Source organism: Passer domesticus, unplaced genomic scaffold, assembly GCF_036417665.1.
Source record: "Passer domesticus isolate bPasDom1 unplaced genomic scaffold, bPasDom1.hap1 HAP1_SCAFFOLD_116, whole genome shotgun sequence".
NCBI classification, from domain to species: Eukaryota; Metazoa; Chordata; class Aves; order Passeriformes; family Passeridae; genus Passer; species Passer domesticus.
The window spans coordinates 95829-110308 of record NW_026989914.1 but is presented as its reverse complement, the minus strand read 5'-3'; the positions used below and the strand labels follow the sequence as shown (position 1 = coordinate 110308).

At 47.6% G+C, this 14480-nt stretch overlaps 1 protein-coding gene and 1 long non-coding RNA gene across 2 annotated transcripts in view; one reads left to right on the top strand and one right to left on the bottom strand.

Moving 5' to 3' along the window:
- Positions 1 to 635: 635 nt before the first annotated feature.
- Positions 636 to 10311, top strand: LOC135291777 (uncharacterized). The gene is made up of 3 exons (XR_010354486.1): positions 636 to 832; positions 9055 to 9148; positions 9371 to 10311. It is a non-coding gene; the product is annotated as an uncharacterized LOC135291777 (long non-coding RNA).
- Positions 10312 to 11188: 877 nt separating this feature from the next.
- LOC135291773 (TOG array regulator of axonemal microtubules protein 2-like) overlaps positions 11189 to 14480 on the bottom strand; it is a 39476-nt gene continuing 36184 nt past the window's right edge. The window contains exons 34-36 of the mRNA XM_064406030.1: positions 13892 to 13978; positions 12027 to 12603; positions 11189 to 11545 (exon numbers count right to left, since the gene is read on the bottom strand). Coding sequence (XP_064262100.1) covers positions 12368 to 12603; positions 13892 to 13978 — 323 coding nt within the window. The 3' untranslated portion in view covers positions 11189 to 11545; positions 12027 to 12367. The remainder of the gene's footprint in view (positions 11546 to 12026; positions 12604 to 13891; positions 13979 to 14480) is intronic.

The following is a 14480-nucleotide window of genomic DNA, read 5'->3' as shown; positions in this document are numbered from 1 at the left end:
TGGACACCAGGAAAATGTTTATTGTAGCAGGCACAGGGCCTGCACGGCCTCCCTGGCGATCAGAAGCCTGAGCTAGGAAATGCCAAAGAGTAGCATGACTAAGGCTTTAGAAACCCCTCTCTTCCGCCTTTCCGGACCCTGTTATCTCCCTGTATATCCATAGGTCACTTTTCCCCTGACCCTTACTATTGGACAGTTTTCAAAACCTCTGTAAGGTATAAAACCCCTAACTCTGCCCACTTCGGGAAAGAGCTGTCACTGGACCCTTCGCGGAGACCCGAATAAAAGAACCCTGCGGAACCCATACAGCGCTTCTCCCTCTCTCTCTGCGTCTGCTGCGGCGGCGGTACCGACGGCACCAGGCAAGCTAAAAGAGCTGAAATCACTAAAGAGCTGACTGCAAGTCACTATAGCCTGCCTGGGTTGCCTGAGCCCCCCGCTGAGCTATCCTGGACCTCCGCTGAGCTATCCTGGCCGGCCGGCATTCCCCGCTGGGCTTCTGCCCTGAGGGTAATAGCCCAGCCATAGATGGTGCACCGAACATAGCGGACGCCCAAACAGCGAGGGGCCCCTGGGCCGACATCTGAACCGCCGTGATATCCTGGCCGCGGAACTGAATGCCGGACCTGGCATTTCAGAGGAGCAGCATTTCTTCGTGAAATTGTCACTGCCTCCGCGCCAGAAATCCTGGAAGGAGAAGTTCTCCGTTATAGAAGGACTCTTTTGGACAGGAGGTCAGCCGACCCGCACCCCGACACCTGAACACTTGTTCATGGAGGCTGATGAGCAGACGACCCCCAGCAGAACTTTGACCCACAACAGGCTGAAAAGTGTAAGTTTAACACAGCCTTTCTTGCGCACAAAATATTTTTTCTTGGGTCCTTTTTTTTTGGGTTTTTTTCTTTTTTTTTTCTCTTTTTTCTGCTGGCGGGAACTGAAAAATGGGATCAAAGCTTAGTACGTTTAAGCCATCCCAGAACGAGAGAGATTTATATTCCCTAATCCTAGAAATCCTATCTTCTAACAACTTTTCTTTTTCTAAAGGTAACCTTTCAAAAACTAACCTGAAAAAATTTATAAAGTGGATTCTCTGCCACCTCCCAGACACTAATACACAGACTATTACCTTAGACTCCTTTTGGGATACAATTGGGACCACGATGTATAAGTTTCAAACTAACCAAGACTTTTCTGTAACCCGGTTTTTACCTATATTTCACGCTATCACTAAAGCTGTAGAAAAAACTAACAAAAAGATAGTAACTTCAGGGCTAACTTCTGTTGAACGAAAGGGGAAGTTCTTATCTGACTCAACAGAAGCGTCTATTTCAAATGCTAATCGAGGAGATAACACCCCCTCCACCATGGATTCCAGTACTCCTCTGGATCCAAGCGTCCTGCCATCTGCGCCGCAACCCCCCGACCCCAGGGCGCCCATGGCCCCTGCCCACCCCCTCTTCCCCCCTGCCTGCCCCTCGGGAGCCACACCCTGCGCGCCTCCTTGCTCTGTGTTATCTCCGAGAGCATCTGCGCCAGTTCCCGCCAGGACCGACCCAAACCCCACCCCTCCCCCTGCTCCCCCCGACCCTACTGGGGCCCCCCCCCACCCCCTTTGCCGTCCCTCCTGCCCCTGCCACGCCCGCCCCCACTCCCTCCCCCACCCTCGCCCCCCCCGCTACCATCGTGTCTTTCCCTGCCCCCGGCATCATCCAGGCTGCGGCAGGGGATCAGCCTGCCTGCGTATCCGCGCCCCCCCCCACCATCGCGCTTTCGCCTGCCGCCGGAATCGTGCCTGCCCGCGTATCGGCCCCAGACCCAAGCCACCCTGTATCCGCCGCACCCTCTTCCAGTCCCGCCGCCTCCTCCATCCCGCACCTCCCCTGCCCCCATACCCACGCTCCGCAGCCCCCGGTCGGGACCCCCCAGACTTCCTTCAGTTCTGCCCCCCCTCCCCACGCCCCCCAGTCCTGTGCCTGCTGTATCACGCATTGCATGGCCACTCCAGCCCTGCTGCCTCCCTGTAGCCACGTTCTGCCATGTGCTGCCTTACACTCTCCACAGACACATGCACCTCTGCCAAATGTTGCTCCAGCCAGCCATAAGAAACATAAGGCAAGGCCTGATAGCTCTCACTTCTCGTCATCTGATGACAGCAGTGACAGCGATTCTGATTTGGAAATAGAATATGTTGATCCTTGGGCAATAATAAAAATGGAAGCCACACAGGCAGGGGAGTGGCAATTAGCTCAGAGAATTACTGCCTTTCCAGTAGATTATAAGAAGGGAAAAAGAGGAGGTGCCACTACTAGAAAGACATGGGAACCTATTACAAATAAAGAACTTGTGCAGTTAAGAAATACAGCCACAGAACATGGTAGAAGTTCACATATTTTTAGAAATTTCCTAGAGGCTACGTTCTCAGCATATGTTTTGGTACCCCACGATATTAAAAATATTGCCCAGTGCCTCCTTTCTCCCACCGAGTACATGCTTTGGGAAAGGCATTGGAAAAAGCAATTAAAAACATTATCAGATAACTACACTGCAGATGCTGATAAGTCAAATTTTACACTCGAACAGCTGGCTGGTGAAGGGGATTTGCAAAAGCCCTCTGACCAAGCTGATACTTTACCTAAGGCAACATTACAAGACGTGGCTATAGCAGCAAAAACCTCCTTACTCCTTACCCCTGATGACCCTACCCCTACCCAATATTTTTCCACTATCAAACAAGGAATAGATGAAAGCTTTACCAAATATGTGGATAGAATTAAGGATGCTCTGGAAAAACAGATAGAGAGCACAGAGGCAAGAAAAGAACTGTTGTGTAAACTTGCCACGAGTAATTCAAATGAAAAATGTAAAGCAATTCTGAGAGCCTTACACTTAGACACAGAACCTACCATAGAGCAAATGCTGGAAAGCTGCACACGCCACTTGTCCACTGAAGATACAGTGGCCCAAGCAGTAACTAAGGGTGTTGCAGAAGGAGTTTCTAGTGCATATGCAGTAATAGCTTCTAAAGACCAGGTCCGCTGCTACTGAAATAAATGGGCAGGAGATCTTTCTCCTTTTTAATGCCTTTATTAAGAAGAATCAGCTCAGGTGGGGAGAAATCGACGGGTTGCGCCCTCGCCGCCGTTGCTCCCAGGCGTGGCACGAAGAAGGAGGATGATGCAGCTTTGTCCGCTGGTCTGCAGACAGAACTGGGGACTCTGTCCTCACGGGAGAGTCGTGGAGTCCTTGGTTTGTTTGTTTAAAAACCCGGGGGGTCTCTTTAATCAGTTTCTTTTCAGGTTAGAGTGAGAAACAAAAAGGTCCAAGCAGGTACGGGACTATGCTCCCATCTTTAGACGTCACTTAAGTCACTTGCTGGCTGGTGATTTTAGGGGTTTTTCTTGTAAAAACTGTAAAACTGTAAAAACCCAAGGTGCACTGCATTTCTTATTTGCATACTGGCTCCGATGTCACTCCTATTTTCTTTACCTTGGAGGGGTCTGTCCTGGTGTCTTTTTTTGGCAAGTGGCCAGCATCAGGGAAACAATCAGTTAATCACCGGCCATTAACGGGTGATTAAGGGCTTTCCTTTGGCAGCACACCTAAAGAAGTCTGACCGGTTTGACTTGCTTTTTTTTAACTCTGAAACTAAAAAAAATACAATTTTCTATTCATAACAGCTCCCCCCTTTTTTTCTTTGATCAGGCTTAAGCTTAAGCTTGCATCAACTTATAATTTTTGGCTCATTAACATAGAATTTCCTATATTTTTTATATTGATTATACTTTTCCTCAGCACTGAGGTGATCATATTTACTAAACTTCATTACCCTTTTTGGTTTTTTCAGGTTAATTCCTTTAGAGATCCTTAAGTTATTCTGTACAGCAGATGTCACTATTTTTGTTAAACATGGAAATAAGAACAGACTAACAAGTGTGCCCACAGTGACGGTTATAGTTTTCCAACTTTTTTTGAAAATCCATAGATTATCCCACCAACTGGAATCAAGTGTAAGAGTCCTTTGATTTCCTAAATATGCTAGTTTTTTTATTTCGTTTAAAGTGTTTCTAATGACTGCTACAATTAATTTGATTTGATAAACTACTGTTTTGGTTTGGTTGAGTTGGTCATTAATATGATTAAGAGCTAATGCGGTCTGATTAGATATTACTTCTAATTCTGATTGTAGCTTCAAAATTTTGTTTAACATATATTGTTTCTTCAGTTTTGTTTTTCTCAAATCCTCATATATAGGAACTCTTAAACTTGATCCAGATTCTTTGTGTAATATAAAGACAGTTTGTTTTAGAATTCTAATGATGCCACCACTAGACCAGCCTCTTGGCAATTCAGTGGATGTTGTGGTACCATTGACCCAAAACAGGTGTTTAGGGGTTTCCTGAAAGATATTAATTTTTGTCATGCCCTCCCAATATTTAGAAATACTTTTTCTTTTTATCAGATTTACCAGGTTTGCTTCAGTAGCATCACATTCAAAGCACCACCAGGTTTCTCCTACAGGGTGCTCTCTCAGGAGTGGCTGCCTAAAGGTGGCAGTGTTCCGGGTCATCCAATATATTTTTTTATTCTCTTGATAAAAGATCAATTGGGAGAGGTTAACACAATTGTTGTGGACTCTCAGCAAGGAGCTTACTTCTTTCTCATAGAAAGGTTGGTAGTACTCATTGCACAGCTCTCCTGGGCTCTCCAGAGCACCACCAGCAATCAGAGCCAGCACTATTACCCTTCCCAAGAGTCCGGTATGGGTCATCATGCACAGCGTGCCCACCTGGCCTTGCGTCTTGAGGATTTTACTGAGAAGAAGTCTCCAAGCTCTTTAGAGTCTCTTGCTCCTCTGGTTAAACCTCTCTTGATCTGTCCGTGCTAATTTGGTCTCTCCTAGGGGAGCACTCTGGAGAAGATTAACCTGGGGTCTTTAGTACTAAGTTGGGACGACTTAACCAGAATTACTTATTAACAATTTTTAACTTTTACAAATTTCTTAAAACACTTCAAGACATGTTATGATTCTAAACTTTTTTCTTATGCAGTTCATCAGTCTTTTTGAATGTCAATTTTAAGTCATTTGGTCCTTTTATAATAGTATATTCAGCTGAATTAACTCCTGATGCGGTTGAATCCTGTCCTGAGTTAGAGTGTGAGGGTGGTGTGGAATCTGGTCCAATACCAGAGGGAGACACTGAAGAATTTTGTCCCATGCTCGGGGGTGGGACTGGTCCTTTAATTCTCGTGATGTGAGTCCAACCTTTTTCTCTGGTTCGCACAGCCGAATTAGTGATGAGGAGTACCTGAAAGGGGCCTTCAAATTTAGGCATTAATGGTCTATAATTCCAGGATTTTATTAAAACCCAATCTCCTGGGTTGATGTCATGTGCTTTTGTATCAAGAGGGGAGGTTTGGGGGAGGTATCCTCTCTTTCTAAGTCCTTCTAGGGTTCTTCCAATTACTTCTAAATATTTCCTTGTAGCTTCTTCTCCTTCCACGTAGTCTCCTGTGCTATAGGGTGTTAACAAGAATGGCAATCCGAACATTATTTCATAGGGTGAAATCCCTATATCAGACCGGGGTCTTGTTCTGATGCGCAAGAGCGCTAGGGGCAAACACTTTAGCCAATTCATTTTTGAGAGTTTTGTTCATTTGCTCCACCCTCCCAGAACTCTAGGGGTGCTACGGAGCGTAATCTCCATTTTATTCCTGAAGCTTCAATTATAATTTGCAATGTTTGGGCCACAAAATGTGGACCTCGGTCTGAGTCTATGGTATTCACTATTCTATTCTGGTTCACTTTTTGGCAAGTTAAACACTCTTTTATAATTGTTTTTTGCTAGGTCATATACGCTTATGCACAGGTTATTTCTTAGGAAATAATCACATAGTCCTTGGACTCCCCAGTGGGTTAGTTTCTGTAGTTCTGTTAGCACCATCCCAGCAAGTGCTTTGTTTAGCAACACCCGTCCGTCAGATATTAACCACTCCCCCATATCCCTTGATGTAACTTTAAATTTCACAAAATATGAGTTCTTTTTTTCTTTTTCCCTTCTCGGGTGTGGTTTCTGCTTAAAAAAACTTTTACCAGATCTTCTGGTCTTAAAGCTGCTTCCTTTGCTATCTTGATCAGCTAGCAAAGATTTCACAACTTTAGGCTAAACAGTCTGAGGGGGGTCCAGTTGCTCCACAGTAATAGCAGCAGCTTTCACTCAAAGGGACTCGAGGCCTCTCCATGCCTCCTGCCCCTGACAGTACTGCCGTATCCTTGCCTGCTCCTGGTGGTGGACCCCCCCACTCTTTTGTGGCCTCGTACTGTAGGAAAGAGTTGTTTGCTCCCACACTTTCTCTGGCTATAGCAAGCATGATCTTAGCTTTGGCCTTCGCTTTTTCTTCTTCCCCCCTTAAATACACTTTCAATGCTTCCCTCAATAACTCGTTAATATCTTTTTCTTGCCAATCCTCTATCTTTTCCAGTTTTCTCCGTATATCAGGCCAAGATTTAGTAACAAATTGGACTTTTAGTAGCATTTCACCTTCGCTGGTGTCCAGGTCTGTTTTGGAGTACAATTGAAAGTTCCGCCTCAGGCGATTAAGCCAAGTGGCCGGAGTTTCATCTTTCTCCTGTATACCTTCAAATGCCAGTTTTGTATTAGTTCCTTTGGGAATTGATTCTCTTATCCCTCGAATTATCAAGGACCTGTACTCCATCATGGCCTTCCTCCCTTCCTCCTGGTTAGGATTCCAATTGGGATCCACTAGTGGCAATTTTTCTTCTCCTGATGGCACTTGGGGCCCTGGACGGTTATCTTTTTCCCAAACTCTTATGCTTGCGGCCCTAATCATTCGGGACTCTTCTGGGGAAAATAATATATTTAGCATTTGAGGGGTATTAGCATTAGCTTGGACTTGCTGTAGGCTAATGGCTGTACCTGGTGATAAGGGGTTACTAGATAAGGAGGAATTTGTGTCCCAGTTAGGAGGAGGTGGAGGGACTGCAGTAGGAGGGGGAGAAGAGCTTGGGTGCATATTAGGTGGAGCTGGAGAAGGGGTGGAGCGTGCAGCAGGTGTAGTAGGTATTAGTGGTGGTGCCGAAGCAGCTAAAGGAGTCAAAGGGGGTGGTGAGGGAATGGCCCCCATGGCAGCTGGGAGAAGAACTGGATCTGCTATTTGAGGTGCTCGAAGGAGAGGGTTATAAGGTGGAGGGGCATCAGGAGGCAAGTAGTCTAGGGGGTCCCACCTTTTACCAATTTCTTTAATTCCAGCATCTCCTCTTTCATTCCCTTCTTTCTTGCTCTGCACTTTACAAATTTGCACTCCTTCATTCTTTATAGCATTCAACCAACAAGCTACATACAATAATTCCTCAGGATCAGTATCTCGAGCCGTCAGATAATTACTCAGCTGTTGACACATCCACTTGTCTTTCGTCCCACACCATGGCCATCCTCCTTGCACTTCTAATTCTGGCCACACTTCTGAACAGTAATGAATCATCTTAACTTTATCTAATCCTTCTGTGCCTTCTATAAAGTCCCATTTCTCTAATAGTTCACCTAGGGGACTATGGGGAGGTATATTCTTCAATCTTTGGCCACTTTTTTTACTACCGCACCCTCCCATATTTTTCTGCCTCTAAACAAATCACAAAGATGTCTTTTTTTCTCTAAAGGAAATATTTAAGAAGTCTTAATTATTTAAGAAGTCTCGACCTCCTGCCAAAACTCCAATTTCACTGACCCTTTTCGTCAGGACTTTGTTAAGACCTTGGCCTTCTCTTGCCAAGACTCAACAAACAATCAAAATACAAAAAAACATCCTCGAGGTCCTGACCTCTGAGGTTTGCCTGACCTCCTTCGCCAGGACTTAGAGAGACCTTGGCCTCCTTTGCCAAGGCTCAAACAGTCAAACCTCGAAACCCTGGCTTCTGAGGGGTGCCTGACCTCCTTTGTCAGGGCCAAACTGCCTGATATCCTAAATCCTAACTTCCTTCGTTAGGACCTGTATCAGAGCCTTTGGGGTGCATGCCACTCACAAAGTATTTCCTCCGCACGCCCAGAGGGCGGTCCTCTTTACCCCTCTGGAGGCGCCTCAATCACCAATTCCACTCGCTTTCCCCTGTTCCCGTCCGGCCCCCTCACGGGGGTGCGGAACCGCGGTACTGAGGGGTCCTCACTCGCTTCAAGGGGCCGAGCTGCCGGCCCTCGTCTCACTCACACACACTCGCTCGCCTCCCTCTCCCACCGCCGGATATTCTCACCAATCCGGCGCTGCTCCGTGTCACTGTCCCAAGCCGATCTTCTCTGGTCCCGATAGCCAGCTGTCCTGCAGGTCCAGGGTGGGCGGCCATCCCAGTCCTGGTGTCCTCTTCAGGCGTGGCTATCCCGGACGAGTCCCCAAGCTGAAATAAATGGGCAGGAGATCTTTCTCCTTTTTTAATGCCTTTAATAAGAAGAACCAGCTCAGGTGGGGAGCAATCGACGGGTTGCACCCACACCGCCGTTGCTCCCAGGCATGGCACGGAGAAGGAGGATGATGCAGCTTTGTCCGCTGGTCTGCAGACAGAGCTGGGGACTCTGTCCTCACGGGAGAGTCGTGGAGTCCTTGACTTGTTTGTTTAACACTCCGGGATGTCTTCTTAATCAGTATCTTTTCAGGTTAGGATGAGAAACAAAAGGTCCAAGCAGGTACGGGACTATGCTCCCATTCTTAGACGTCACTTAAGTCACTTGCTGGCTCGTGATTTTAGGGGTTTTTCTTGTAAAAACTGTAAAACTGTAAAAACCCGGGGTGCAATGCATTTCTCATTTGCATGTTGTCTCTGGTGTCACTGCCCATTCTCTTTACCCTGGAGGGTTTCCCTTGGTATCTTTTTGGCAAAGGACCAACATCAGAGGAACAATAGTTAATCATCGGCCATTAACGGGTAATTAGAAACTTTTTCTTTGGCAGCGAATCCAAAGGAGTCTGACCCGGTCTGACTTGTTTTTTTTTTGTTTTTTTTTTAAACTCTGAAACTTAAAAAAAATACAATTTTCTATTCATAACAAGAACGTCCTTGTGGACCTGGGCACGGGCAAGGCGAAGCTCATCGACTTCAGGTGCGGCACGATCCTCCAGGACATGTTCTACACCTAGATGTCAGGTGAGCCCAAAGCCGGGGCCCAGCCGGGCAGGGGAGGTTCCCCCTTTGCTGGCAGAGGGGGAACAGGGAGGGAGGGAGGGAGGGATGGAGGGGGAATACTCCTTCAGCCAGCTGCAGCCAAGTTGCTTTTTGGCGGGGCAGGGGCTGGCTGCTGTGGAACGGGAGCTGGCTGGCAGGGAGAGGGAGCAGCATCGCCTGATGAGCTGCACCTGCGTTCCATAGGAACGCCATAGGAGTCCCATAGGAGTGCAGCCCACCGGAGTGGATCCTCTTCAGCTGCTGCCATGGCCAGCCAGCCACCATCTGATCCCTGGGCATTCTGCTCCATGACCTGGTCTGCAGGCTCTTTCATTTCTACAGCAATGAGGACATCGTCAGGGGCTAGCTCTTCTTTCCACCCTGGGTGTCTCAAGACGAGGATGCACCTTCTTACAAACGATGGCCCTTTTCTACAGGAAACAAAATTCAGCCCCCAGTGTTTCGAGGTCGGGTCAGAGGTGGAGTCTGGAGTTCCAAGAGCACGCAGAGTCCGAGTTACTAGACTGTTGATGTTTGCAATATTTAGAGGCTGCCTATATGCATGTACTCACAAAAGCTTTGCCTCCATCTGGATTAGCTCTCCTTCCTCTGAGCCCCACATGCAGCAGAGAGAAGGAGAATGGGGAAAATGGCACCGGCAATGATGATGACAGAAGAAAAAAAGAGGAGTTGAGTTCAGAGGAAAAAGGATGTAAGGTAAGGAGACCAAGCTAAGTCCTGTGTGGTAGATTTTTGGTTCATGTGCTGTAGGTGTAGCTCTGAGAACTTTTCTTGTGGTGTGGGCCCAGGGAAGCAGCTGGCCAAGGACGAGCTCACTGTGCTTCAAGCTGTGTCCAGAGGGAAGGGATGGCTGGTCCATGGGGACAGCAGCCCAGATCCCAGGCACACGATTGCCTTTGCAGCAGGGCCAGGACGTGCAGTTGTTTTGGGTTTGCTCTGGCATACAGGAGGAGGCAGATGAACAACAGCTTTGGTAGACAGAATGTCCAATTAAAGGTTTGGGAACTTGATTTCAGCCTTGCAGAGAAAGGGCCCAATGTATACAGGAACTGACCCTTTCAGTGTACTTTGAACAGGTCCTGATTTGGCTCTCTAGCTGGGCCAGAAATGATGGGATACTAAGCATGGATGTGCATCTGCCCCTGCTGCCTCCTCCCCCATTCCTGGCCATGGCATGGGGGCCCTGGAGCAAGTTGGGCAGGCAGAGACCTTGCAGAGAGCAGCAGGGCAGGGAGCTCTGCTGAACTCCCTAAATGGCAGTAAGGCTGAGATGATGGATGTGTGGGAGCTGGAGAGCAGCGAGCATCCCGAGAGCTCAGCAGCAGCATCTGGGCTCCAAGGCTGCTGGGGAAGTGTAGGAGGGAAGGGCAGCAGCAGCAGAAATGAGAGGCTTGAGACAAACAGGTTTGGACATGCTGCAGAATGGTTTTGTGGGGATTTGGCTGGAGATCAGCACTGGCTGTGAGACACCTTAGGGGCAGGGAGAGAACAGTGATCTAAACCCACTTCCATGGCATCCAAAAGGCCAGGGGACGCAGTGGCACCCCAGAACACCTTGATGTCAAACGTATGGATGCCAGCTGGGAATGCAGCCACACTTGCAGAGCAGTGAGCAGGAGGTGAGCACAGAACTCATCTAGGTAGAGAACTTTTGACTAGACAGGTTCTTTTGGATCCATTGTCCCCCAGACATGTCAATGTGTGGCCCTGTTGTCATGACAAGTCAAAAACAGCAGCACAAGTGACACAAAGAAAACATGGCAAAAGAGGAAGAGGAGAGGCCCAGCAAGGAAGGGATGTGGTGAGACACTGGCACATCAAGTGAGCTGCACTCCCATAATCTCCAGGCTAGGAGATCCTGGTCTCATACTCTCCTTTGGTTTATATAAATTTTATTTATTTTTTTAGTTTTTTAAAATCATCAAAATAAAATATATACAATTAAAATATCTCATCAAAATTTAAATATACAATCAAACACATTTATTCAAAACTATCCGAACACAGATACATCCGTAACTATGAAGCCTAAACCTATTCCAAAATCCTAACTCCTATTGCAGATAATCCTATTCTTGATGAATCCTAACCTGGGTGAATCCTATTCTTGATGAATCCTAATCTGGATGAATCCTATAGTTGATGAATCCTATTCTTGATGAATGCTCTTCTTGGTGAATCCTCTTCTTGATAATCCTAAAGCCTAAATCCTAACTTGAAATATTCTTTGGACAGTCGGCAGCTTCTTCCTGATCTTGGAGAAAGGGCGCTTCTGGACTGCAGGCAAGGACTTTCCTGGTAAGGGAATAGTGGAAATGTCCAGAGAAAACTTCTTGGAAAGACTGTAGCCGGTCGTATCTGTGGAGACACAAAGTTTAACAGAGCCTGGAATGCAAACCTAAAGCATCTGAAGCTCCGTATTTCATGGGACAGATTCCTTGGAAGCTTCTAAACAGCTGCACAGGGAAACATGCTCCTGCTGGCTGCAACTTGAGGCAGGCCAGTTCGAAAACCCTGCCCCACTTCCACAGAGCTGCCACAGGAACAGCCTGGCCTCTGGGCTGCCCTGGGACAGCAGGGAGCCCAGAGCCCTGTGCTCTCCAGCCATGGCTCAGCTGCACATGCACCCTGCTGCTGCTCTCCCTGCCCCACAGCTGAGCAGCCCTACAGCTCCACGGGGCACTGCCAGCAGCACAGCTGATTGCAGGTCCACATGCAGGGCACAATGTGCACAGCCATTGTGTAATTCAAGCCAGTGTTCCCTGCCAATGTGCACAGCTTCTCTGGGCTGCCACAAGACCCTTCCCCCCAACAGAGAGCAGCCCAGCTCCCACCTCACCTCTGTGTGAGGCAGATCCATGCTTGGTCTTCACCTTGTCCTCAGTCTGCAGTTGCTTCAGGCTGATTCATGCTTAGTCTTCACCTTTTCCTCAGTCTGGGTTCACTTGAGGCTGATCCATACTTCATCTTCACCTTGTCATCAGTCTGCAGTTGCTTCAGGCCCCCCATGTCATGACTAGGAAGGGCAATGCTGATAACAGAGTGGGGGCAGATGCACAACAGAATGGGGGCAGATGCACACCCTTCCTTAGTATTTTGTCATTTCTGGCACAGCTGAAAAGTCACGTCTGGTGGTGTCCAGCTCAGAAATTTGTCCGCTTTCTGGAGAACATCAAACCTTCACCAGCCCAGAAGGCTGTTGAGGTTTTCCTGCACGTGTGGAGGTGTGCTGTCAGCAAACTTAATGATCTGGCTGCCCAGTGCCTCGCAGAGGGCACAGGCCAGCTTGGTGACCACAGCGCAGACGTTGGCGCTTCGCACAGGCAGCGCCTTGTTCTCCAGGCAGGACCAGAGCACGGGCAGGGCGTAGCGCTCGACCGCTTCAGGGCTCCTGGCATGAGCCCATTCCACAAGCACTGCCGGGAGAGCGACACAGCTGCTTACCCACCAGCCTCCATGCAAACAGGGATCTACCTCTGCTCTTGCTTCTTGGAAGCCTCTTGGGCCAAGATCAGTGAAACAGCACACACAGCCCCATGAACCAGAAATGGGCAAAGCCGCTGATCATCCTTGAAACACAACCACCAACCCTCGGAACTAATATCTCCCACCAGAGCCTTGTACCTGTGGCAGACTTTGTACCTTTACTCAATTATTGCACAATTTCTTTCTGCATGAACAATGAATGAAACGTCAAATTGCCTTCTATTTCCATTAACAAGTTGTCTAAACCCACATAGAAGATTTGGAATTGCACCCTAGAGAGACAATTGAGAGATTTCTAATAAAAGCAATGATTCCATTTTTGTAACTTTGATGTCAAGGGCCAAAAGTCTAATCTGGCTCTCCCCTTTGCTCTGTGGCCCACAGCAAAGGGCAGTATTAGAACACACTTCAAAACTCCAGCCCACCAGAGATGGCTGCTACTTGACAGCTGGATGAGAACCACCAGAGACTAGCTGGTGTCTTTGGCAGAATGCTTTTGTGGCTTCCAACAAAGAGCTGTTTCAAACCTCAGGGTGTCTAGGAGAATTACCCAGACCCATTGCCCTGGCATTTGCCCTGGCACTTGAGCATCTCCACATTTTAATGGCATTTCCCCTCCCAATGTTAATAGCATTTCTTCTTAAAATGTGCACTGAAATAGGGGCATAGAGAGAGAAAAAGGCTACACAGGGGACTGAAATTTAGCCAAAACACGAGGGTTTTCTCACATTGCCTCTGGAATCTGCTCTCTGCTCATTTTCTGAACTGAACTATATCAAACACAGACAAAAAGTGACTACCAACAGGCTCCTTGCATGGCAGATTTGGCTGAAAGATCAAAACCTGAAATGCTCAGGAGACCAGTCTTGTTTCCTGATCAGGCAAACTGTTATGTAGTAGCCATTTACTATTCTGTGGTGGAAGAAACTTCATTTCCTCTATGCTGTTAATCCACCAGCAGTCATCAACATTGAAAAAGCTCCTGAAAGTACCCAAAACCAATTTGGCTAAGCGGAAAGGGTTATGGTACCCATTCAAAAACTGGACTTCATTTGAGTTGAAATGCAATTAAAGACACTGGCCACTATGGGACTTGAGAAGGGCCCCAGTGAGAGCTCAGCACCTCCTGATGTGGAGGAGCTACTCTACTGTCTGTTCACTAGCATTCCCTGTAAATACTCCCTCGGAGACCTCTTGGCTTAGGAGGGGAGGCCGTACCTGTGATACGCTCCATGACATCCAGCAGAGCTTGGCCACTCAGTTGTCTCCATTGGTGGCAGAGCTCTTTCATCAGTGATACTTCATCTACAAGTGAAACACACGTTTCTGTTCACTCTTCTGAGGGCATAGGAGAGAGGACAGTGGCGAGGGAAAAAGCAGGGGCAACCCCATTTTATACAATAAAGTCAATTTCTGCTGATTTTTGAATCCTTTTCTTCTTTCCTTCCAGCCTACTTGTCGGTGTTTAAAATGCCAAAAGAAAAGCTCTCCTTTCACATTTGTAAATCCAAAGTTGTCTGCTCCACCAGGAGCTATGTTAAAACATTTCACATCAGGGTCCTCAAGAGTTCAGTCACATGGAAGCAGTGAAAAGGTTCTGCATCGCAGAGCCAAAAGGAAGAAGCCCATACTTGGGACACAGAGAGGCACTGAGTCAGGTAATCCCTGACTTCACAGAGCAGCTGAGGTGGAGAAAGTGGAAACTCCCCTTGAAGACCTGCCTCTTCAACACTCCATTGTTCAGCCATATTCCCCCAGTGTGGCATTTTCAGAGCTGACATCAATCTGGGTGGCAGAAAAATTTACA